This window comes from Cryphonectria parasitica (assembly GCF_011745365.1).
Source record: "Cryphonectria parasitica EP155 unplaced genomic scaffold M406scaffold_4, whole genome shotgun sequence".
Taxonomy (NCBI): Eukaryota; Fungi; Ascomycota; class Sordariomycetes; order Diaporthales; family Cryphonectriaceae; genus Cryphonectria; species Cryphonectria parasitica.
Genome location: NW_024468912.1, coordinates 1000474 through 1023635, shown reverse-complemented (window position 1 = coordinate 1023635; position 23162 = coordinate 1000474). Strand labels below are relative to the sequence as shown.

General features: G+C 53.7%; 8 protein-coding genes across 8 annotated transcripts; all 8 read right to left on the bottom strand.

The window, feature by feature from the left end:
* Positions 1-197: 197 nt before the first annotated feature.
* Positions 198-1172, bottom strand: M406DRAFT_18468 (uncharacterized protein; the record flags this gene model as incomplete). Its single annotated transcript, XM_040915427.1, has 2 exons — positions 198-627; positions 682-1172. Coding segments are annotated over 2 exons (921 nt in total), but the record flags the coding sequence as incomplete, so codon positions are not given.
* Positions 1173-2251: 1079 nt separating this feature from the next.
* On the bottom strand, positions 2252-3521 carry M406DRAFT_78309 (uncharacterized protein; the record flags this gene model as incomplete). Its single annotated transcript, XM_040925972.1, has 3 exons — positions 2760-3521; positions 2463-2597; positions 2252-2368 (listed from the first exon to the last, which is right to left on the bottom strand). Coding segments are annotated over exons 1-3 (459 nt in total), but the record flags the coding sequence as incomplete, so codon positions are not given.
* Positions 3522-3831: 310 nt separating this feature from the next.
* M406DRAFT_321972 (uncharacterized protein) lies at positions 3832-4503 on the bottom strand. Its single transcript, XM_040919583.1, has one exon. It carries the CDS (start codon positions 4246-4248, stop codon positions 4066-4068), a length of 183 nt encoding a protein of 60 aa, XP_040776465.1. The 5' UTR covers positions 4249-4503; the 3' UTR covers positions 3832-4065.
* A 745-nt stretch (positions 4504-5248) lies between these two features.
* Positions 5249-7232, bottom strand: M406DRAFT_257017 (PLP-dependent transferase; the record flags this gene model as incomplete). Its single annotated transcript, XM_040917146.1, has 4 exons — positions 5249-5961; positions 6021-6190; positions 6261-6593; positions 7171-7232. 4 exons carry the CDS (start codon positions 7230-7232, stop codon positions 5249-5251), a joined length of 1278 nt encoding a protein of 425 aa, XP_040776464.1.
* A 971-nt stretch (positions 7233-8203) lies between these two features.
* Positions 8204-11269, bottom strand: M406DRAFT_67943 (uncharacterized protein; the record flags this gene model as incomplete). The annotated part of the gene is made up of 9 exons (XM_040925112.1): positions 8204-8421; positions 8482-9051; positions 9111-9481; positions 9576-9703; positions 9759-10090; positions 10178-10484; positions 10538-10664; positions 10743-11131; positions 11252-11269. The coding sequence occupies 9 exons, from the start codon at positions 11267-11269 to the stop codon at positions 8204-8206; spliced, it is 2460 nt and encodes an 819-aa protein (XP_040776463.1).
* A 503-nt stretch (positions 11270-11772) lies between these two features.
* Positions 11773-13410, bottom strand: M406DRAFT_321971 (uncharacterized protein). The gene is made up of 4 exons (XM_040919582.1): positions 13284-13410; positions 12313-13124; positions 12045-12241; positions 11773-11935 (listed from the first exon to the last, which is right to left on the bottom strand). The coding sequence occupies exons 1-4, from the start codon at positions 13291-13293 to the stop codon at positions 11887-11889; spliced, it is 1068 nt and encodes a 355-aa protein (XP_040776462.1). The 5' UTR covers positions 13294-13410; the 3' UTR covers positions 11773-11886.
* A 639-nt stretch (positions 13411-14049) lies between these two features.
* Positions 14050-14579, bottom strand: M406DRAFT_329406 (uncharacterized protein; the record flags this gene model as incomplete). Its single annotated transcript, XM_040920424.1, has 3 exons — positions 14050-14145; positions 14187-14209; positions 14312-14579. The coding sequence occupies 3 exons, from the start codon at positions 14577-14579 to the stop codon at positions 14050-14052; spliced, it is 387 nt and encodes a 128-aa protein (XP_040776461.1).
* Positions 14580-16241: 1662 nt separating this feature from the next.
* On the bottom strand, positions 16242-20790 carry M406DRAFT_105851 (uncharacterized protein; the record flags this gene model as incomplete). Its single annotated transcript, XM_040915169.1, has 4 exons — positions 16242-17471; positions 17557-18235; positions 18334-20535; positions 20612-20790. 4 exons carry the CDS (start codon positions 20788-20790, stop codon positions 16383-16385), a joined length of 4149 nt encoding a protein of 1382 aa, XP_040776460.1. The 3' UTR covers positions 16242-16382.
* Between the last annotated feature and the right edge of the window lie 2372 nt (positions 20791-23162).

Sequence of the window (23162 nt, the reverse complement as noted above, 5' to 3'; positions counted from 1 at the left end):
CGCTCTTATGATGTATGTACACTTGCCGGCCCGACAATCTACCTCCTCACCACTATCCTAGTCTTTCTTTTGACTCACAATCGCGCCCTCTTGAAGGCCAAACGATTATTACCCCAATAAGCTGAGCCGGAGCCGATTAGACCGTGCAGTCCATCCCTCACTATGGGTGCTGAGCCCATCCATTACCCGATCGTCCGAATCGTCCCAATAATCAGACTGAGCGCAAATCCAAAATACACAAACACCCGCATCCGCTTAGGGATCTTCTCCTCGTCACGAACCAGCCAACCAACCGCCCCCAGCGGCCAGACGAACCCAACAAACATGCCTCGGAGCAGCAAATCCAGCATGCCCGCCATGCCAAAGTCGTCTGCCGCAGCAGCAGCAGCAGCAGCATCGCCGCCTCCACCCGCCCCGTCTGCCGTCGCAAGGCCTGCGTCGTTGTTATTGTCCATCCACGCGTCCTCCATGCCACGCAGGGTGTCTGGGCTCGGCATAGTATCAGCCGTATGTCTCGCCTCGGTGATGCTCCGGTACTGCAGCCGGAGCTGGTTCACCTCGGCGGCGGTGAAGCCTGCCGCGAGCAGCCTGTCGAAGCCCCTCGGGGTCGCCATGGACGCCGCGCCACTGCGATTCCCAGCACCACCACCACCACCACCTCCTATATGTGCTCCTCCCGACGATGTGCCGGCGCCAGGGTGCAGTGCAGTGCTGCCGCCGCTGCCGACGTGCTCCGGCACAGGCTCCTCCGCCCTGCGTGCCTCGTCTTCCAGCTCCGCATCGGTCAGGAGATCGCCAATGCTGCAGTTGACGTAGACGCGCTGCTGAAGCTGTGCGGACCGGCTGGGGTCGGAGCCCTCGACGGCCTTGCCCTTGCCCTTGGGATCAGCGGCGCTCTTCTCGGCAGATGGTGAGGAGGAGCCATGGTGTTGTTGTTGCTGCGCCGCAGCTAATGGCGGAGGCGGGAGGGGTTTCAGGACAGACGCGACAACAGCAGCGTCGGGGAGGATCTTGCCGCCGTGGATGAAGCGCAGGCGGCGCTGGGAGTCGGGCTGGTCGAGGCGCGAGCGGATGAGGTGCTTGAGTGCGACGACCGTTGTGCGCCGCGGGTGGGGGATGTCGAGGAGGAGGTCTGGGAGGGAGGTGGAGAAGCGGACTGTCAAGAGGAGGGGTGGGGCGGTGGGTGGTGTCGAGGATGGCGGTATTTTGAGGGAGGAGGGCAGGCGGCGGAGGTTCTGATGGTGGGAGGCATTGTTGGTTGGCGAGGAGGGGCGGGCGGAATGGTTACCACTGCCGCCGGCGCCGGCGCTGCCACTGCCACTACCACCTCCTGTCATATTGACGATGGGAAAGTGGAGGATGTGAATGACTGTACCATCGTACGGTAAACAGTGTGGAATGTTGGTGGAGGCGGCGGTTGTTGTTGTTGTTGTTGTTGTTGTTGTTGTTCATGTTTGAGTGGCATGACCTGGAGAGACCCTGGCGAGTGGCCCTTGGCATCCCTGCAAGCTGTGACGTGCGTGCAACTCCGTGAAGGTGAGAAGATATGCACTTAAAAGGTGCAACCCTAGTTTGATATGACTTTAGCGAGACGTCAAGCATGCCCAGTATCTAGTTAGAACATGTGCTTCATCCTCTCAATAGTCGGTTCCCTCGCCATGTCCAACGTGCTGGTAGACCATATGTTCACATTCTATGAATCTTCAAAGCAAACTATTCCTCCCTTACGATCTTTGGATTTCACGAAATCTCCATTTACAGAGTGTCATACCAATACCCACTTCATTGAGACTTTGATACCATTGAATTTACAAGCCACCCATGGGCCACTAATAACGATACGAGTATATCCGACAACATCCACCTATAAGCAGACATGCACTCCCTCCCGTCAAGTCTTGAGTATTTGCCAAGTTCAGATGACATCTGCTCTTTGTCCATGTACACCTCAACAAATCCACCTCCCCTTGACATTTTTTTTTGTTCTGTTTTCTTGTATTTGTTTGTTTTCCCTGATTTCCCCGATCCGAAGTGTCCCATTTGCTGCATGTTGCATTCCTATGCCTCCAGCCGGCCAGACAATGTCCTCTGCCCCCCTTTGCCAGGCACAGCAAGTACCCAAGGTTTGTTTTTCCTTCCTTTTTGTCCCTTCTTCTTTTCTTTTGGTTTTCATCTTATGTTTTCACTCTCACAGATGCTTCTTGATCTTGTCGATGAACTTCTTGACCTTGGTCACGGTTCCAGTGTCATCTCGGCGGCGCCGCAGGAGAACCATGCGGATCACAGACTCAAAGAAGTCGGCCACACCCTCGCCTGTGCGCGCAGAGCATTCAAAGTACGCGACAGCGCCCATCTGCACGGCAGCCTGCTCTCCCTGTTCATCATCTTGTGTTAGGCTCATATGTGTGTGTGTGTGTGTGTGTGTGTATGTGTATGTGTGTCTGTAAGGAGGCAAACATTACCTGACCACGGGCGGTGGCAGTGGGCTCATTGAGAAAGTTCAATTTGAGTGTCGGATAGTCGCGGCGCAGGTCACACTTGAGGCCCACCAGGATGACAGGCGCCGAAGGGCAGTATCGCTCGGCATCATTCCTCCACTGTGAGGCAAGAGATTGGTCAGCTCTTTGTCTCTTTTCCCACGCACACGCACACACACACACATTCTCTCTCTCTCTCTCTTTGGACCTCACACCCCATCTTCTTTTCCCTTGTGTGTCTTTTTCCTTTCTGGTCATTGAGGACACGCAATACACACATACCTTTTGCATCACAGCCTCCAGGGTGGTTTCATCACCAATATCAAAGCAGATGACGACGGCATCGAAAAAAGTCATGAGCAGGGGCCGGACCGAGTTCTCGAACGCGCACCTCGTGTCGCACTGCGAGGAGACGTCCCAGGCCTCCAGGACGGTCTCCTGGTTGTCGACAGTGTGGTTGATTGTCTCGACAGAGTAGCCGTCTGTCATCTCCTTGGCAGTGCTGGCCTTGCCCTGGACGGTAAGCCGTGTCAGTCACTATGTTGCTGCTTCTTCACCACAGAGAAGAACTCATGCTGGGCAATACATCCTGGACTAATATAACCTACCATCTTGAAAGTACCTGTGGCGAAGCGCCTAATAAGCACGCATCAGTTACAGAACTCTCCAGGGTGAAAAGGGGTCTGGCTTTAATTGGGGTGGCTCATACTGGATCAACTCGGTCTTGCCGCAACCAGTATTACCAACGACGCAAAGCTTGACCCGTGTTGCAGTGTTTCCACGTGGCAAGTCGTGCCAGGGGTTCAGAGCACTGCCTGCAGGCATGCTGAAGCGCTTGGTAGCAGCGGAGCTGAGACGGCCGAGACGGCTCTGGCGGCCGTCCTCGGTGTGGCTAATGGGCGGGGCCATCATCGAGAGGCGGTTCGCAGCACTGGCAAAGGCACCTTTGATTCTTTTGGCAGGGTGTTGGGCGTCGATAGTTGCTGGAGTCTGGTATTTGGTGAGCACACACGTGGTCATCATAAATCTTTTGGATTCTGGTAGTAGAACCGGAACAGCGGGGCGAGAGTGGCAGGACTTGATGGAATGGGGACTGATACTGAGGCTGAACTGACCTCAGTGCGATTGTGCTTCCTCTGGTTACCCTCCTTACTGTGGTCTGAGCCAAAGAGCTGGTGGATGTGGCTGCTGTCAGGTCGGTGAGTGGCCGCGGCTGTGAGCGTGGCCGCATCACGATCTCCGTTGTCTCTACTGTAAAGCGGCTCAAGACGGGCATCGACCACAGGGGAAGCTTCAGCAAGCTGAGCATCCTGTGCATTGGTGGTATTATAGTTGTTGCTACTCGGTTGCTTTTGGTCAGACTGAGCAGAGTCCCTGATCTGCACTGGTGTTCCAAGCTGGATGGACTCAACTCCCTGGACAAGCTGGTCTTCCTCGGCGGTGAAGTCGACATCTTGTGAGTTGTGCTGGGAATTTCTGAAGCTGAAATGAAGGGAAGACTTTCGCTCTGGAATTCGGAGAGGGCCTGGAAGTTCCTCCACGACGATAGGGTGCTGACCCAGCGGGTTGGGGTGATCACATCGTGCATCTACAGACCCTTCCTGGTTTTGCATACCAGAAGTGGGAGTAGTAGCTGCTGCAGCTGCTGCTGCACCGGGGTATGTCTCACCAGAGCGGTGTTCCTGGCCTCCAAAAAGGGGAGCCATACTGCTGGAGGATGGAGGGGGAGCAGAAACTGAACGAGGCCGAGAATGTCCACAAGGCCTGCCATGCCTCTGTCTGCCATGCCTCTGGACTACTCCATGCTGAGGCTGGTGGCAATGTCCCTGTGACGAGTCCTCACACATACCTCCTGTCTCGGGCTCAGGGAGTCCAGCCAGCCACAGTGCCATTCTCTCGCTGCACGAGATATGACCCCTCTGGTCATTGGTGAATGTGTACATAACTGATGTTGCTGGGCGCCTGGGCTGCCAGAAGGGGTTTGCAGCTATCATGTAGCCTTCATATTCGACATAGATGTGATCAGGGAAGACGTGTCCGTGACGTGGTGCTGGGGTTGCTGGTGCTGTGGCTCGTACAACAGATCTGGGGATGCGGCCAATATTTCCAAGATTGTCGCCAACTGAGGATGAAACAACCTCTGGAGGTACTTCGATCACCTGCAACACCCTGTAGTTGGGTGTGTCTGGCCCAGATGGAGGCATCTTTGATGTGTTTGTATGTGTGACTTCTTGTATCTCTCAATCAAGTGCTCTGAAAGTTGCGTATGGGATTGTAGACTGGACAGATAGCAGCGATGCCTGGTCGCTGTATGGCGCAGTGTGTTTGTGATGGATGGCGCGTCGGACAAGGCAGGTCCTCGAAATGAGGAAAGCTGCTGTTGCGGCACCACAATGTGCGCCCAAAGGTAAACAAAGAGAATAATTAGAGGAGTGATAGAGTGACAATCGCTTTTATTCTTGACATGGTTGGAGAGAGGGGGGGGCGAGTGTTGACGACGCGGGTGAACGCGATGCAAAACAGGGAAAATCGACGTGGACAAACAGGCTGGTCTTGGGAGCTGGCATTGGCAAATCTGGTTTAGGGGAAGGGTTTAGCAAAACCTGTAAAAGACTTCAAAGTGCCTGCAGTCTCAACTCTGCAGGCTGGCATCAAGAAATGGTTCACTGCCTGCCAGGGTGGGTCCGAGGTTATTGACATGTCAGAAAGTGAGCCCTTTCTCATTTATCTAAGCCACCAGGTACATATTTAATGGTACCAAAAACCAACAATCAGTCCTGGATGTACTTTCTCAGCCCCCTCAGCCTCTCCTTGGCCAACTCGAGCACATCATCCGGTTTGCACACTGCGAACCGAATGTAATCTTCGGCAATGTGAGAGTTTTGCTCGGTGTAGAACTCGGTCGGCGGGATGGCAGCCACACCAACTTCGTGGATGAGGAACCATGCCAGCTTGAAATCGCGTGGTCGGCTGGCCACGTGCGGAGGGAATGAGTAATCCTCAGGCACCTTGACCTTGGCCATGTTGGCCATGACGAAGTAGCCTCCCTCAGGCTCAGAATAGGGCAGGCCGAGCTCGTCAAACACGGCATTAAAGCGTGCCATGCGCCCCTTCATGTCCGCAATGCACTCATCCCAGAAGCCTTCTGCCTCGGCCTGCTCAAAGCCAACCGCACAGGCTTCCTGCAACGGCGAGACAGACGAGTAGCAAATCCGAGTGTGGGCTGCAGAGACATACTGAAGGAGCTCGGCCGGTCCCATCAACCAGCCTACCCGCCATCCAGTAGCGTAGAAGTTCTTGCCCGCCGAACCGACGGTCAACGTGATCTTCTCCACCTCGGGAGACAGGGTCGCGATACGAGTGAAGGGCACGTAGTACAGCCTATCGTAGACCTCATCAGAGAGAATGATGATCTCGTTCTTGAGACAGATGTCGGCGATCTTTTGCAGTTCCTCCTTGGAGAAGACCTTGCCGACAGGGTTGTCTTTGCGCTTGTCAGTCAACAGTATCCTCACAGATACCAAGATCAGGTTGACTACATACGAGGCGTGTTGAGCACCATCATCTTGGTGCGAGGCGTGACAGCCTTCTCCAGCTCATCAAAATCGATTGTCCACTCCGCGGCAGACGAAGTCTTCGTGGCACCTGTCTTGGGAGGGTGCAATGGCACGTAAACGATCTTGCCACCAGGCATCTCGATGTTGGAAATGTATCTATCGCATACCATGTCAGCCTATAGACCTTTTCTTCTTCTTCAATACTCCGAGCGTTGTGTAGACTAACTGGTCAAAGAAGGGTTCGAAGATGATGACCTCGTCGCCCGGCTCGATGAACGCCATAAAGGCGCTGAGCATGCCCTCATTTGCCCCGGTGGTGATGGTGACTTCTGTGTCCGGGTCAAGCTGCCGACCCCAGTGCGGCGAGTATGCATCCGCGATGGCTTTCTTGAGGCGAGGCCGCCCCTTGGTCGGGGAGTACTGGTTGCAGTCCACTTGGTTCAGAGCTTCCTTGGCCGCGTTGAGGATGAACTCGGGCGGGTTGTAGCCGAAAAATCCCTGGCCCATGTTGACGATGGGCTTGATAGGTGAGGCGGCAGCGGCCTCATTGATGATGGACCTACATGCTGCGTATCAGTAAGAGAAGTATGAAAGACGGCGATAATTGAGAATCCCAAACGAGAACCAGTAGACGCCATTGTCCTCTTTGAAGGTTGCGAGAGTCCAAGCCGATATATTCGGCAGGTGCCCAACCCAAGGAGGACAGGTGGGGATGAGTCTAGGACCAAGTTGCCCGCAGCTTCCTAGACACATTTCCCTCGGCCGTCAAATGTAGAAGGGACGCATTTCCAAAAGCACAAGGTTTTCTGTGCTATGCCAAGTGCATGTCCTCGTCAAGCCAACCACATCTCAGGATTCATCACAAGTGCCTGTTTGCAGGACAGGATTCCGAGAAGCTCATCCGAGCTACCGGCACAACGAGTAACAGAAACGTGCTCAAGACCATCCGTCCAAGTCAAGCCGAAGCTGACATACAAATCTAATACCGAGGACGAAGCTCCTCAAAAAGCTCCACATTCAATACGCCCAAGGTCGATAGAAAATCCCGCCGACGAGACCAGACAACCCCGCCTTGGGGGACTCGTCTTCATCATAGTTTCCCGCACCAGGAAGGTCATGAAAGCAAAATGACTCACCAAACATCCTGCCTCCGCCCAGCGACCCGAGCCGCAGGCTTCATCTTCCCGCTCCCAGACATGGTCGTCGCAGAAGAAAACCGCCGTAGCCTCGTCGCCGCTGCTTCTTGGAGTGCCCAAGAGGGGGAGGGGGAGGAAGAGGGAGAGGAAGAAGAAGAAGCCGAGATCCGGATCGAAGTCACTGGTGACTGTCGAACAACAATACTCCGAGCAAAAGGGCCGCAGCTAAGCAGTCTACCTGAGGACCGCATATGAAGGATCTTGTTCTAGAGTCTAGGTCTTTTCTCTAAGAAAGGGAGAACAAAATCAAGAGTCTGAGGAAAGATTTATAAATAGAAGAAGCCTGGTCCACGCCTCTGTCGTAAAGGTGTCACTCGCTTGCTAATCAAGAGCGTCGGTACCCGCCCTTGTCTGTAACCGGTGCCAGGCGCTGTTGCGCATGAATCACGGCGAGCATTGGCGGGACATTCCCGGCATCGGCGCGGTACCTATCCCAAACGCAATATTCCGGCTAATGGCGCCATGTCCTGCACTATGCAACAAAGGGGGTGCAAATATGCACCTAGTCAAACTTCATCCCCCCCGAAACGTCCTGCCTCGCAGAAGACGTGCATAGACATATCGGCCATGCTACGAAGGCAAGCAGACATAATAACAGCCAGTGATTGTCAACCTGATGCATTCAATTGAGGTGAATGTTTATTCGATGCGCATAAGACGCGACTCGTCCTATAATACCTGTCGCCGGAAGCAACCCTAGTACCATGCATCATCGTCCATGTTGGGCTCTGCCTTGAGACGACCTTCAGTCCACATCGAGTTTGAGTTTGAGATACCTCTCCTGCAAAAGTGCCTCCAGATTCCCGCCGTCATCGCAATAATGAGCTAGACTCAGCGCCTTTTGAGCCCATCGTCTGCAAGCCTCGGTTTCATCTCGGCCACACAAGTCGATTGAGTGATTGTACGCTGAGGAGGCAAACCATTCGACCTCTTCTGATGGCCAGGCTGCCGGGGTCTTGCTCACAGAACATAGTCAGCTATGCGTAGTCATAATCTTGGAGTCTGATTCACTCACCCTATAAGCATCTTTAACCATGGTGTGGGTCTCGTTGAGGAGCCGACTGCCGAGCTCTTCGTCGAGGGGGAGGGTCACTTGGAAGAGGCATCGCGTATATTTGGCGAGCTTGATGGAGTCCGAATCGCTGAGCTCCGCAATCTGATTGATAATTTTGCGCAACACGCTGAAAAGTTCTAATGTGGTCATGATCTGTCAGTAGGGTTAGGATCAAAGAGGTGTTCGGTCCCGTTTACCTTCAGCAGGCAGATTGTTTCGAAGCGCACAATCTGCCATTGCCTTGAACGGTTCCACCTTATGACATTGATTTGCCTTTAACACGATCTCGCTCAGCTCCGAATACCGCTTCAGCTCCACGGCTGCCTCAAAGTCGAAAGCTAGCAGTTGTGCCAGTCTGGCTTTCAGGTCCGCGGCTGAGATCTCATCGATGTTCTCGTCTTGAAGGCGCATCTCGATCTGATGATCCGCAACCGCGATGTGCCTTCGTGCGACGAGGTAGTCTTGGAGCTGCTGCTCCACATTATCCCCCGCTCGAGCCAGAGCCACGAGTGCCGAAGCAATCAGAAAATTGCAAAAGATCGACCTCAGAGACAGGTCACTGGCCATCTCTGCTGCGATGTCGTCTGGAAAGTGACTGGCTAGTTCCACACAGGCCGTCAGCATCCTCACGACATTCCTGAGGTTCCAGTCACTGGCATGCTGCAGGCCCAAGTTATATGCGTTCTGACAGAACCATTCCAACTCTCTAATATCAAAAAGCTTAGCCCCATCCACACCTTTTGGCTCTTTCTGAACAGCGGTGGCGACTAAGAAAGAACGTGTCAGAACATGACACAAGCGTTGATTTCGAAAGGTTGTCACCCACCATCTTCAAACATGCTGCACAGATCCATCACAACACCATCCTTGTCTACCTTCTCGTCGCTTCCGAGAAGCCCATGCAAGAGCATTATTGTACAGCGGCGAAGGGCTGGCAGATGCACTCTCTCAGGCCGTTCGTAGTCGTACGTTTCAGCCAGCTTTTTCATAGCCTGAACGATGGTCACCTTCTCTCCAACGCGTTGTGAGTCAGCCACACAGGCATAGAGAAATTCGAACCCAATGTCCGACTCTGCGACATTGTTCAGGCACTGGGAAGCCATCTCAATGTAGCCGCTCCGGATCGCCACCCGGTATAATAGATATTGGGTCATGGGCTCTTTTTGGGTTTCTTGGGGCATGGAGAAGAATATTGATCTGGCGTAGTCGAAGTCGTTCTGATTGATGGCACATAAGAGAAGCTTTCTATTCTCATTAGCTTCTTGAAATTGAATGTGATTGACCTTCTTACCTCTCCAGCTTCGCCTTGTTTGTAGGTCCTGAGTTGGCGAACTCATCACGGAGGCCGAGCAGGCACCACTTATCTGCCATGTGGTATTGCGCTTGATTGAAATTAGAGTTGACCTTCTTCCAAATCAACTACACAGCAGTCAGCCAAGTCTGACATATCCTTGATCAGTGGCGCCAAACCCACAGTCTGCGCCGCGAAACTAGCCTCACTGCCCAAGGGTTTCCCCATTAGTCTCGAGAGGGATTTGTGGGCTTCATCCACAGTTCCCTCAATGTCCCGATATCTGGTGGCCATATCTATGCGTTTAACAACCACCGCATCGATCCACTCCTGGTTGCAAGTCTGCACCAGCGAAGTCAGGAAGTCGTCGATGACGGAATATCCAATGCCGGGGCATTTCGTGTGAAGAACGTGAATGTGATGACAGAGTAGTTTGAAACTTGTGTCGTTTGGTCGGAAGCTTCGTATCATTCGCCGAATGATACTACCATAAGCGTCGCCGTCAAAGATCTCTGCTGGAGACTTGTTTATAATTTCCAAGTTTAGAAGTAATACGACTGGCTCGTCACCTGCTTCCGATTCAACGTATTTGACAAGATTACCTGCCCTCTCAATGCTTTCACCTGTTTGCAGGCCTATTAGAGCTGTGACGAGTCCTTGTAGTATTGCCATACGCAACTCGATCGCGTCTCGGGATATGTCCGGCAGTGGCTGGGCGTTAATCAAATCCCATGCACGCTGCAGCCACTTCTCCGCCATGGGATAGTCGTGCTTGATGAGTAGGCCCTTGCCGACTTGGAAGAGGCTGTCGAGGATCTTCTCCGCAGACTGGGGGCGTACTCGCTTCAAAAGGCTCTCCACATTCGTGAAAGTGTGCTCGGCGACTACCAGCTGATTGTCCTGAAATGCCTAAGATCTAATAAGTCGCGGTATCAGTAGCATTTTGAGGGCTGCTAGCTCACCAGAACGATCCTCATGGCTGTCCATTCTGCTTCCAGGCGTGTACTCTCGTCATCGTGGTCCTGTCCTGGCACCTGAGCCAGCTGCTTCAGATGGTCGTGATAATCAGCAGCCCTTTGCAGAATGAACCTGGCGGTCTGTACATCTTGAACTTCTGTTACGCATACTCTCAATCAGCTTTATGTCTAAACTTCAAGCATGACGTACGAACCGGTACAGCACTTTGCCGCCTTCAATGCTATCCTCATGAGGTGGGTGGTAATGTGCGCAGTGTTCTTCGAAGACCATTGACAAAGGTGAAGTATCTGGTAGGCGAGTACTCGACCTGCGAGGACTAGTCTAAAGGCCGGAGACGTCTTCTGTCCCTTGTCCGTGAAGGCTCGGTTCAGTCGTGTGCACAGGTTCCAGAGGTTGGTGCCCTCCCGCTCCAAGTCTTCGTCGCCTGTCATACCATGATTCATCTTGTCGGCGTACCTCCCTATTGACTGCATCTGCGTCTGGACCTCGGAGAGTAGCGAGGCTGCAACCTCAGTATCATCCTTATCTTTGGGTAGGCGTTTGGAGAGATCGGAGGCAAAAGCTAGAATGGACAAATGCTGTCATCAGCCTCTACATACATCCTTTCGAGCCAACTTGAAACGATCGGAGAAAGGGTTCATTGTACACAGAATGGACTGAGCCCGCCGTCTTGAGACATCGTTGCCATCGCGTGCAACTTTCAAAGCCGAAGGCATCATGAATCTCCTTTCTCTCTCCAAATCCTAGTGTGCTCGCATTTGAATGCCGTCTGGTAGGTCAAAATGATGGGGTATCACCGGCAGCTGAGGCTATGGATGTTGTGACGCGATGGCCTCACCAACAGAGGTGTGGATCGTAGGCCAGCGGCTCTCGCGTATCGTTTGGCCCTCATTCAATGGGCATCAGAGAAGAGGCATCGCGACAAAATATGTAGAAAACGTGGCGAAAGACAATCGCTCGGGTCATGTGAACGTGCATAGCCAATGCTGGAGAAGAAGAAGAAGCAAAGACATTTTGGTCTACCAGCCCGTGAATGAGGAAACCGCCAGGTCCCATGGGTACTCTCTACAGGAGGAAGGCACAAGTGCGCGGTGCCCGCCTGAATCCACCAATCCCAGGAAGATACAACTGCCTCCCTTTCAATTGTGTTTTCCATGCTCAATAGGAATCCGTGCACAAAGGTGCACCAAAAAAATTCCAACTTCTTTTTATGAGAATTACGGCATTAGGCTTTATATTGCTTATCCGTTGTAAATGAATTTTGGCTTAAAGTAAAAATGCGTATCGTGTTCGTGGCAAGAGAAGTAATCAGTTCTCTCGTTTAAGTGTTGAATCAGTGGGATGGATCGTGTGGTAAAAAATTTCCAACAATCAAACTTGGTCTGGAGGGTTTGAAAGAAACAAATCGTCAGTACCGTTGTGTGGGGTGATGAAGGCACAGAGTGCCAAGAAAGAGCAATGGTAAAGGTTGACACGATGGGGCCAACTTACATTCTCGCCTCATCGCGCCTGATCTTCAACGAGAAGCAGCACTTGATCTCTCTCGAGTTGGCCTTGTCGGCAGGACTCTTCAGCTCACACGCCGTGAGGAGGGTATCATGTGAAGAATCGAATGCTATTGTGCCAAACTCTTCCCAATACCGCACCATCGACGCCTCTGTGAGAATCTGGTGTAGAGCGATCTTGCCCTGCGACCTTGTCAGCAAAAAGAAGGGAGAAAGACCCAAACAACAAGCAGTTTCAAAGGCACAACACTCACGTCGCGCAGATCCTCAACCTCCACCCCGATCAGCTCAGCCATCTCCTTGTTGCCACGGAAGATCTCCCCGGTGCGCCGCCAACAGCACGCTGGGACAGCCATGCTTGCAAAGACACGGTCATATTCCATCAGCGTCTTCTCGAACCACATCTCGACGTACACCAGCTGCAGGTCCGTCATGAGCTGCACCTTCTCACGGAACTTGGGCCGGAACTTGTTGATCTGCGCGAGAATCTTCTGCTTGGACGACGGCTGAATATGCGTCTCCAGATAGTCCTGCAGCTTCTTGTAACCCTGAATGTAGTTGAAGGGCTTGAGCAGGCCGGCCTCGTACTTGGCGCGGAGGACGCGCTCCATCCGTGCCTCGGGCGTGTCGTTGCCCGAGGGGTCCGCCACCTGGAGATAGAACTCAGCTGCCTCGCGCCGTTTCTTATCCTCTGGGTTGGTCGTGGCCGGTCTGGGTATCAATGAGCCCTCGACTGAATTTTCTGCAGTATTTCGCTGTTGCTGCAGGAGTAGTTGTTGCTGCTGCTGCAACCCGGTTGCGCTGGCCCCTGACAGGGCAGTGGGCGGCAGCAGCGAGTTGCCGCCTTGGCCGAGGTAGCTGCCGGGTAGCATGTCGTTCTCGTTCTTGAGGACCTGATCTCCGCTGGACAGCAGGCCGCCGTCATCCAGGAGACTGCTGTTGAGGAACTCGTTAAGCAGGTTGAACTCGTTGCTGACTTCGGGGGCGATCAGGTAGTTATTCTGGTAATTCTGCATATCCTGAAGATGATTTTGGGCAGTCAACCACGCATCCGAAAACCCGGCGACTATGAAAATGTCAGAAACAAGTCGCGCTCTGGATCCACAGGATTATGCTTCATTGCCTATATACTATACATTGGAGAAGAGGGAGGGGCGGAGGAGCTGTGGTTGATGAAAGACAGGATCACCTGACGAGTACAGGAGAATGACAGGGTCAGACCTACATTGATTCATATTGCTGCTGCGCAAGCCGCTGGCCTGCGTCCCAGAGATCTGTGACGGTCGCACGAGCTGCTGCAGGGAGTTGCTCCCCTGGCCCAGCGAACCTGCAGACCCAGAGGTGATACCGACACTACCAGCCCCAGCAGCTGCTGATGTCGATCCCGCGTCGAAGGACGGGGGCCTCATGGCGACCGCAGTAGCGGCGACCGCAGCGCTGGTCTGATCGATGGAGCCGCGCGAGAGGTCGGGCTGGGACTCGGATTCATCCATGGTTGAGCCGGCGGCGATGCTCCCCCTCCCTGTACCAGCCTTCTTGCTGTCACTGTCACGGGGTTCATCGTGACAAAGGTGACCGATATTTCGCTTGATACACCTCGTACAAGGTCTCTCCTATTTAAAGCAAGGCGTCATGTTGTGGTCAGTGAATTTATTTCCACTCGAGGCTGCAGTGCAGCTGCAGCCTGACACGACAGCATCCTGACGGGTCTCGGTAGGTTTTCTGGGGGGGGGGGGGGGTAATGTGTGTGTATGTGTGAGGTGGGAGACAGGCAGCAGTAGCTGCATCAGTAGCAGCAGCAGTGCCAAAAAAGAAGCAACTTCTGGGAGGAAGAGAGAAAAGAAGGTCTTACATACAAGGTCACAAGTCATGTGCTAGAACATCCGTAAAAACACAATTGTATTAGCCACGCAGGTCTCTCAACTCTGTAGTCCCCTCCTCCGCTCCAAACACAAGGCGGCAGCCCTGCTGCAGGCACCACAACCCATCGACTATGTGCGTGGGACATTGGGCAGCCATGCTGTGCTGTCACTCTCGGCACGAGCAACAATGTGCGCCCCACCACCACGCGGACGATAGCCAATTGCCTAACCAGCTCGGGGAGGGATTCTTTTCTCATATGACTTACAGATCGACGGCAATATACGCATGCTGTAGGAACGCGAGAGACACAAGGATTAGCGCGCGAAGAACCACACGATGAGGCGTGCCCAGGGGGAGGGTTGAAGGGGTCGGGGGCCCGGGGGGCAATACCATGCGTGACCTTGCGCCTCTTCTTTTGGGGGCCTTGTCTGGTCGTGTCATCTGGCGTATGCGTCTGCGCCTTTGTGGTGGTGCTGCTGCTGTCTCTATCGCTGCCGGGCGTTGCGCTGGCCTTGGACCTCTCGCCATTATTACTCGGCCGGAGGGGCGTAGCCTTGACCGGCCTGGGCGTGGACGCGTCGCCCTCGGAAGGGCGGTCCTTGTCCTTGCCCTCAGTGCTACTGCTGCCGGCGGCGCCATTCTTCTTCTTCTTGTCCATAACTTGCGCCCGTGCCTTGTATTGTTTGTCCTTCCCTCCTTCTTCCCGTTTCCCTCCGTCGTTCACGCACTCTGTGTCCTTCTCTTTCTTTTTCAGCTGTGTCCTTTATTTCCTCCAAAATATTTCAATCAGGATCTCCAACAAGTTCCGGTCCCGGTTCCCGATCACTCAATGCGCCCTCCTCCCATTGGGTCTGTGGGTTACGCAGCCGGCGTCGAGTTCGTGGCTCATTTGAGCAAGGCGTGCGGGTCTCTGCAGCTGGATAGATTGATTTGACCACACCTCTCCCGAGGAGAGGACAAGGGGGGAAGCGCAAGGCAGGGAAGTCGAAGAAGAGAGGAATGCGCCTCGTTCTAGACACCCTGTTGTCGAATGTTGGCCAGGATTTGCCGTCGCGCGCCGGGTAGGAACCTCGATCGCGTACGTGGAGGTAAAGACGTAATGGCAAGGATTGCGCTTGTGTGGCCGTCGTAGTAGTGTCTTCTGCTTTTCCTTTCCTTGTTTCGATGTCGCAAGCGCCGGAGCTGTACGATGGCGATCGCGCCAAGCACGCGACACAAGATGCGGTCTTTTTGAGTTGTGAGTAGCCGAGGTGCAGATGTCAGTAAGACCGGCGCAAACTTACGACAACGGGTGGACGGAGTACGGAGGACGGGCTGGGATGGAACTCTATTGTTTGACCGCCGCCGCCCTTGCCTTGAGCGGAATTTGTGCCCGGAGGACGGGTTTGGTTTTTGGGGGGTTGTTTTTTTCTTTGGGCAGGGGGTCTGCTAACTGTTAGCTGCTGGGTGGGTTGCCTGGTGGCGGGGTTCAGCTCAGCTATACTTGCCGCATGCGGGGGCATCACTGGGGAACCAGCTTGGAGGCTTCTTTGACCTATGGGAGGGATTGGAAGGGGGTGAGAGGGTGCAAGGGGGGGCCTGTTAGGGAGCTGCTCACTGGCTGACAGGCCGAGAATAGCTAAGACTGTACAAGCTCTGCTCCAAGCTCTGCCCTACCAATTTGCTCATCCATAGCCTGGTTAGTAAGAAGGCTATAAAGAGTACTACTTTCGTGCCTGGCAGCAGAGCATGATATTTCCTTCTTCTATTCAAATGCCACCTTGTGTTGTGGAGATATACATCAAAAGGGGAAGAGATCTGAACAAAGAAACGACAAGAATGCAATTAACAGCTCTAGGATACCCACAGGACAGCCTCATTCCCATTCTCAAGCAAGGAAATATTTGTGCTCCCATCCTCGCCTCGTATTCATATTATATTTCAACCCAAAACCCTGGAGCCGGGGAGACACATATAAGGTGACATGTGCTACGCGGGCCCGCAAGCCCTGGTGACACCCTTTTCAGATGGCGTGTGAGCTTCGAGAAGCTGCATGGTCATGGAGTTGCATTATTTGAAGGGAGACAAAGGGGCCAAAAGCAAATACAGGACAAAGAAGGAGAAAAGCGTAACTATGTTGCCTCAATGGATGGGAATTTGCTTATGCGTACGTGTATGCCCATATAAAGTACATACGAGACTAAAGACAATGGCAAGGAAGTAGAAGTGATGTGACACAACATGGCAGAATAGACCTGGGTATAATTAATTTCCTGAACTCTCCCCTGCGCACCTCTTGTATACATACCAGGTTCGAATTCAGGTTTCCTCACTGCTAATTGTATGTATGAAAGATGAAATTGTTGTCTGGGAAACCCATCATAATATGCTGAACTTCATGCGTACACGTGTCACAGTATATCGAACTCCATAAATACACAACGCCCAAGATCAGCCCAGCCCATACCTCGAAAACGACTCTTCAAATGGCAATGAAGAAATTCTTCTCCCCATCCTTCGGTAATACCCTCGCCCTCTCCATGATGGGGTCCACACAAGCCAGCCTGATCCTCTCGCTCGTCGCAGGGCTCTCCAGCCTCAACAACCCATCCTCGTTCTCGCCTTGCCAACCTGCCTTGCCGACCTCCTCCTCTCCCTCCCCATCCCCAACTGTCTTCGCCCGCACCCCATACATCGCTCGCGCCGCCTTGAGCGCGTCCCGGATCGCAAAGAACACGGCACTCCCCATGAACAGCGGTGGCTCGCCGACGCCTCTGCTCCGCTGGATCGTCCGCAGATCCTTCCACTCGACCCCTTTGAGCAGGCTCACATTGAACACCTGTGGCACGTCGCGGAACCCAGGAATCTTGTACGCGCCCGGCCCCCGCGTGAAGAGGTTGCCCGCTGCTGGTCCATTGCGCAGCCACAGGCTCTCTTCCATGGTGAAGAGGCCCATCCCTTGGACAAAGGCGCCCTGGATCTGGCCGTAGTCGATGCTCGGGTTGATGCTGCGACCCACGTCCATCTTGACGTCCGCCCTAAGGCATGTCCAACCGCCCGTGAGCGTGTCCACCTCCACCTCAGCCGCTGCCACGCCCTGCGTAAAGTAGAAGAACATCTTGCCCTTGTTCTCTCCCCACGTGTAGCCGATCTCAGGCGTCTTGTAGAAACCCTGCGCCGACAGGTTCACCCGGTCAAAATACGCTGCATGCGCCAGCTCCTTCATCGTCGCCTCTGGACCCAGCTTTTCCCGGTACGGTGCCAGCCTCTCGTTGAGCTGCTCGCACGCGTTGAAGATGGCGTACCCGTTGAGGTCGCTAGAGGCCGATGCCGCCGTCGCACTGGCGTTGGCCACTGTGTTGGTTGCCGTCTCGGAAATGAAGACCGTGTCGAGAGGCACCTTGAGCGCCTCGGCCGCGATCATGGTCATCTTTGTGTGTAGGCCTTGTCCCATCTCTGTGCCGCCGTGAGCGACTAGGACAGACCCATCGTGGTAGATGTGGACCAGGGCACCGGCCTGATTGAACCAGAGGGCCGTAAAGGAGATGCCGAATTTGGTGGGTATCAATGCCTGTGTTGATGGCTGAGTAAGTACGAATGACTCCCGGATGAGAATGGCCTTGATTAGTGTGTAGACGGAGGGAGAAACAACTCACCAGCCCTCGCTTCCGCCACTTATGCTCCTTGTTGAATTTCTCTACCGCCTCCCTCCTCTTCTCGTACTCTGTCTCCTCCATGACCTGTTTGCACATGAGTGGCACATGCCAGTCCGTCAGCGGTTGGTTGAAATGTGTCGGTTCCTCCGCCTTGTACATATTGATCTCCCTGAACCTCTCGACCGGTATGCCGAGGCGATCCGCGACCTCACTCATGTAAGACTCGGCGATGAACAAGCCTTGCGGCCCACCAAAGCCCCGAAAGGCCGTGTTGCTCATCGTGTTCGTCTTGCAGATGCGCCCGCGGACGTGGAAGTTGGGGATCCTGTAGCAACCATCGCTGTGAGTCATGGCCCTCTCGCACACCGCAGCTGAGAGATCCCATGACCACCCTCCGTTGTTGAATATGTCCAGGTCGAGTGCCTGGATCTTTCCGTTCTTGTTGACGCCCAGCTTCCAGCGGCCCAAGAACGGGTGCCGCTGTCCAGAGGTCACCATGTCCTCCTCGCGAGTGAGCATGCAGCGGACGGGCTTGCGCGTCTTTTGAGCCGCCAATGCGAGGATCGTGCTGAGCTGGATACAGCGTGTTTCTTTGCCGCCGAAGCCGCCGCCGAGTCGCTTTACCTTGACAACGATCTTGTTGGCTTTCTCGCCAAGGACGCGGGCGGCATATGCTTGGCTAGATAAGACAGAAGATTTGGTCAGTTAGGTCAAATTAACGAGATTCCAGATGGCGTGGAAGGGGAAAGAGAAATCAGGGCTAGAGCAGCTACTCACGACTCATTGCAGTTCTGTGAGCTCGACCAGATCTCCATCTCCCCGTCCTCTTTCGGGATCGCAACACATGCGTTGGTCTCGAGGTAGAAATGTTCCTGGCCGCCCATCCTGGCCACGCCGGTGAACGTATAATCACACTTCTTGAAGGCCTCCTCCGGGTCGCCAGTCTTGATCTCTCTAAAGAAGTTGAACAGGCTATCCTTCTCGATGGCCTCCTCGATGGTGAAGACGGCAGGAAGATCCTCGTACTCGACCTTGACCGCCCTCATACCCTCGACTGCCTTTTGTTGCGAGGTGGCCAGGATCAGGGCGATGGGCTGGCCGGCTGTGAAGACCTCATCCTCGGCCAGGAATACCTCTTGAAAGTGTGGTGCACCCCAGTGATTCGCCTCGTCGCTCGGCATATCACTGCGGTCGATGTAGTCCACCACACCTGGGATATCGAGCGCGGCACTGAAGTCCACCGACTTGATTTTCGCATGTGCCCTGGTAGAGAGGACAAGACAGCCGTAGAGCTCGTTGGCGAGCTTTGGTATGTCATCGGTGTACTGTGCCTCGCCGACTGTCTGCTTCAGTGCAGCAAGGTGAGGATTAGCCTTGCCCACGATAGTCTGTTGGTAGTCTAGCGTCGCTGTGCCATCTGTCTCCCCAGTCGAGATCTCCCTCTCGATCTCATCCACGGCCTCCTCATCCATATGCTCACTGTCGCCCAGTCCAAGCATCACCTCATGGTAGAAACGGTAAAAAAGACTCAGTGCCAGGGCTCTTCGATAGGAAGCCATGCCACCAGGCACGCTGAAGGGCAGGTTGAAGTCTCTCTCTAGGGCATTCATGGCTCCTTCGAGCGTCTCGAGGTCGGCAAATTTCTTACCGACCAGAAACTCGTTCGCCTGTCTCGCGGCTATGGTCCATGCCGCCATGCCACCGTAGACCAGGTTGGCCTCCTCAACAACACCATCGTCATCAAGTCGTACCCTCTGCGCACTTGTGACGATAGCGATATCATCGTCCTTCCTCTTGGCTTGTTTGTATGCCCTGAAGAACTCGCGTTTAGGGTGGGTGAGTGGAATGCGTATCGAGGCGATGATAGCGTCTGGTGCGAGAGCCGTCCGCCTGTATCCCTTGAAGAATCCCGACATAGGAATCTCGGTCGTTTCGCTTGCCGATCTGGCGATCAGCACTGATTCGGACGCTGTGAATACCGGGTTGAGGTCTGAGATGGGCGACGCTGTGGCCAGGTTGCCTGCTGGCGTGCCCACATTTCGGATCTGTCGCCCAGCAAAGTACTTGAGCTGCTTGTGCATGGCTGTAAAGACCTGCGCCCTATCCTTGCCGTAGTGCTGAATCGCTTCGAGACAGATGTCTTCTAAATCTGTCAGGATGACGTTGCCCCCCACCTCGATGTGGTCGTCGTTGAAGGAGTACCGCCTGAGCTCGGGAATGTCGCCAACAAAGACAGAGGCAGGGTATTTCATGGCTTTGAACTTGACCTCGATCTGCGTCTCGGTGCTACCGCCAATGATCTTGGCCTCTGGGTGGACGCTCTTTATTTCGAGTAGTTGCTGCAGCGTGACTGGTCTGTACCATCGCTTCTTTTTGTTGCCAAACGCAAGAGGCCTAAAGTCGTGCTTCTTCAGCGCCGGCGGGAAGATAAGCTCTGTGTCGGGGTTGTACTCGATGAAGCCTGGCGGGGTGAATCTCTTGATGGGCTGATCGGAAGCGTCGTCGACACTCCCGTTCGTCTTGCCCTTGCAGCACCCGCCACCGCCATTCCCATTTTCCATACAGCAGCCACTACCTCCGTTACTCGTCGCCTTTCCACACCCAGCAGTGACACTGAAGCTTCTCGCAGCATCGAGGATAGGTCTGTACCCCGTACATCTGCACAGGTTCCCGTCAAAGGCCTCTTCGACATCTTCATCGGTGGGTGCCTCGTTATTGCGCAGCAGGGCATACAAGCTCATCACGATGCCTGGAGTGCAGAAGCCACACTGAGAGCCGTTACCCTTGGCAATGCGCTCCTGGGCAGGATGAGGCGACTTAACGTTGCCTATGCCCTCAATGGTGATGACATGCTTCCCGTCGACGCTAGCTAGCGGTGCCAGGCAGGCGTTGACGCTGGCGTGGTAGATCTTCTTGGTGGTTGGATTGTACTGGGAGATGACGACGGTGCAGGCGCCACAGCCTCCCTCTGAGCAGCCACTGTTGAAACCTATGAGTAAGTGCCTGACATCGGCTTGTGACCAAGGGGCGGTATTTGCCACCCTGTGGGACTTACAGCTTCGTGCCCGTCAGCCCGATACCTCTGAGATACTCCAGTAGGGTGACCTCTGGATCGATCTCGTCCAGGACGACACGCGTGCCATTCAGATAGAAACGGAGGGTGTCGTCAAAGGCAGCCGTCAGGTCGTCCAGCTTGGGAACGCCTCGCTCCGGCGAGATTGCGATAGGAGCCATAGTGTGCCTATACTGTAACAGTGATGCGGTCGTGTAACCAATTTTCTCATCTTAGGCGCACCGCATCACTGGCATGCACACGATCGCTTCGTGAGACCAGGGTGTGAGACAGAGTAGAAGAGGAGGCTCAGAGGCGATAAAAGGGTCAGGAAAGGGAATGAGGCGAAGAAGAGAAGAGCTATGATATCAAACAGAGCTAGCGGGGTTTGTTCGTCGTGCCTTCCTTGTCCCCCCCCCCCCTGCTGGCCACGTTGGTGGTTTTGCGGAGATATCGGGAGCGGCCGACTCGAATCAGTCAGCTGTATTAGTTATCTCTCTTCCCCTTTCTTTCTATCTTGGCAGCTTAAAGTAGATGACTGGACAATTGATTTATTTTCTTTCTTGTTCTCCTCCTCCTGCTTCTCTTCCCATATCAACCACGGTCAAGATGTGATTTTTTCAACTCTTTATAATGAAAGTCCTTCCATTTCAAGGAGGTGAACGATCGGAATATCCACGTGGACCCGGGACTGAGTTGTCGAGGGCCGGCACTGGATGGCCCACCTTGTGCGTCCCCGCTTCGCCGGCAGGAAGCGGGCGGCCTGGCCCCCGGAGACAGCCATGCCCGCTACGGTCAGGAAAATGGGTTTTCTTTCTTTCTTTCTTTCTTTCTTTCTTTCTCCTTCCTTTCTTTTCTTTCTCTTCTTCTCCCTTCCCTCCCTTCTTCTTGTATTCTCGCTTTTCCAAGAGGATCTCGAGTGTCTCACTACCACGAGGCCATGGAAACCGTAGAAGGTAATTGGAACCACATCACAAATCGAGATTAGTGTCGTCATCCTCTCAGAATCAATTGTCATTCTGCTTGTGTTGAGCCTGACTTGCTTTCCCTTCCTTTTTGCTCTTTTACTTTCGATAAGAAAAAAATACAGACAAAAACTGCCTTGGACAGTACAGGATGTATGTATAGGTCTGCAGCCATTACGAGCACATAGGCAAGAGTTCAGGGGCATAAGCAAACTCTCACTCATCAAGATAGCCTCGTCCCAATAACGAGAGCGATCATACCACACACCATGATAACAGTGTGTGTCCCAAATTCTTGCTGGTGAGACTGTGTGCGTTGAGACGTCTTCGGAATGGGTACCGAGGCATTGTTGCAATGAACGCTCCCTACTCACGACTACTAGTGCTACTATGTACACCACCGGAAGTGGATTGGCACGGTTGGTTAGGGCCTGGATGACTGCGCAGTAGTACTACGTGAGACGGCCCCAGCACCCGATTTGGGGATGAAAGATGTCCCGCCTCGGGCGCTTTAGGCGCTCCTTGCGGGCCGAGGAGAAGAGGGAGAGGCGTACTAGCCCCGGTGGATTTCATCCTTGGTGCTCCTCCTCTCGGATGGAGCCCCTTCAGCAGGGCGTGTGATCATCGATGGAGTCGACCGTTCAGTTTTGAATAGTACTATGGTACGACAGCATAACACAGTACAGGATGTTCATGCTCGAGTCTAGACCTTCGTCTACTCCAGCAGGATTGTTGGAAAATCTTGTCCCTGTTATAAGGGTTTGCGTCTCCCCGGGCATCAATGACAGCACGCCATTCATCCACACCAAACTCGCCCTTCCCAAGATCGGATCCCCGGGTATCTTCCCCTCACACGCACCATGAAACTACTATGCTGATCTGGGCTCCGTCAGGAATTTGGTTCTGATACCGTCGTCATATTAATTTGCCAAGCGTGGCAAACCACGACGATATGCAGACCTTATACGGCATTATTGCGGCAGCATATTTACCCACAAACCTTGAAACTCGCGCTGGACTAAGGTCAGCTACAAGCCCACATGCCGAAAGGTTAAAAACAAGATTGGTAAATTACTGGGCAGAATAGCCTCCGACTCTACGTACCGTGCAATAGTACATGTATAGTAGTAAACATTATCGGCACACTCAAGGCGAATTATCTCCAAGAGCAAGTAAGTGTATATGCACATACTGTACTATGCTAGTCATTATCCCAAACCCCCGGTAACGGATGCATGAGTGTGCATCGAGCCGCTGTCACCCGCAACCGAAAGGACGCTGGATCCCCGGGGCATGTGCGCCACTCTTGATGCGATGCAACCTTGAAGCGCCTGTTGGTGTGGATATATATGCTATAGTATGTGAATAGTGTAAAGAAAAGTAGACAAGTGAGATGCGAAATAAAATCCCCCGCCTCCTCTCCCTCTCTCACTGCTATCACGATTCTCTGCATCCGAGTCATGACAAACATACTGTGATAGACGACAGCATCTTTAATCCCGCTCATCAACAAACCAACTTATCAAAACATCATCACGACGAAGCCTGGTCGGTAGACGGGCCAGCAGCAGCAGCAGCAGCAAATCAAG

Bases quoted from the DNA above. Each gene is read 5' to 3' on its own strand.
- M406DRAFT_321971 (XM_040919582.1), bottom strand. The intron at 12,242-12,312 runs GTGAGTGTTGTG...ACAAGGTCGCAG, and splicing joins AGGTTGAGGATCTGCGCGAC to GGCAAGATCGCTCTACACCA. The intron at 11,936-12,044 runs GTAAGTTGGCCC...CAAACCCTCCAG, and splicing joins AGGCGCGATGAGGCGAGAAT to ACCAAGTTTGATTGTTGGAA.
- M406DRAFT_321972 (XM_040919583.1), bottom strand. From the start codon at position 4,248: ATGGCAGGCCTTGTGGACATTCTCGGCCTCGTTCAGTTTCTGCTCCCC.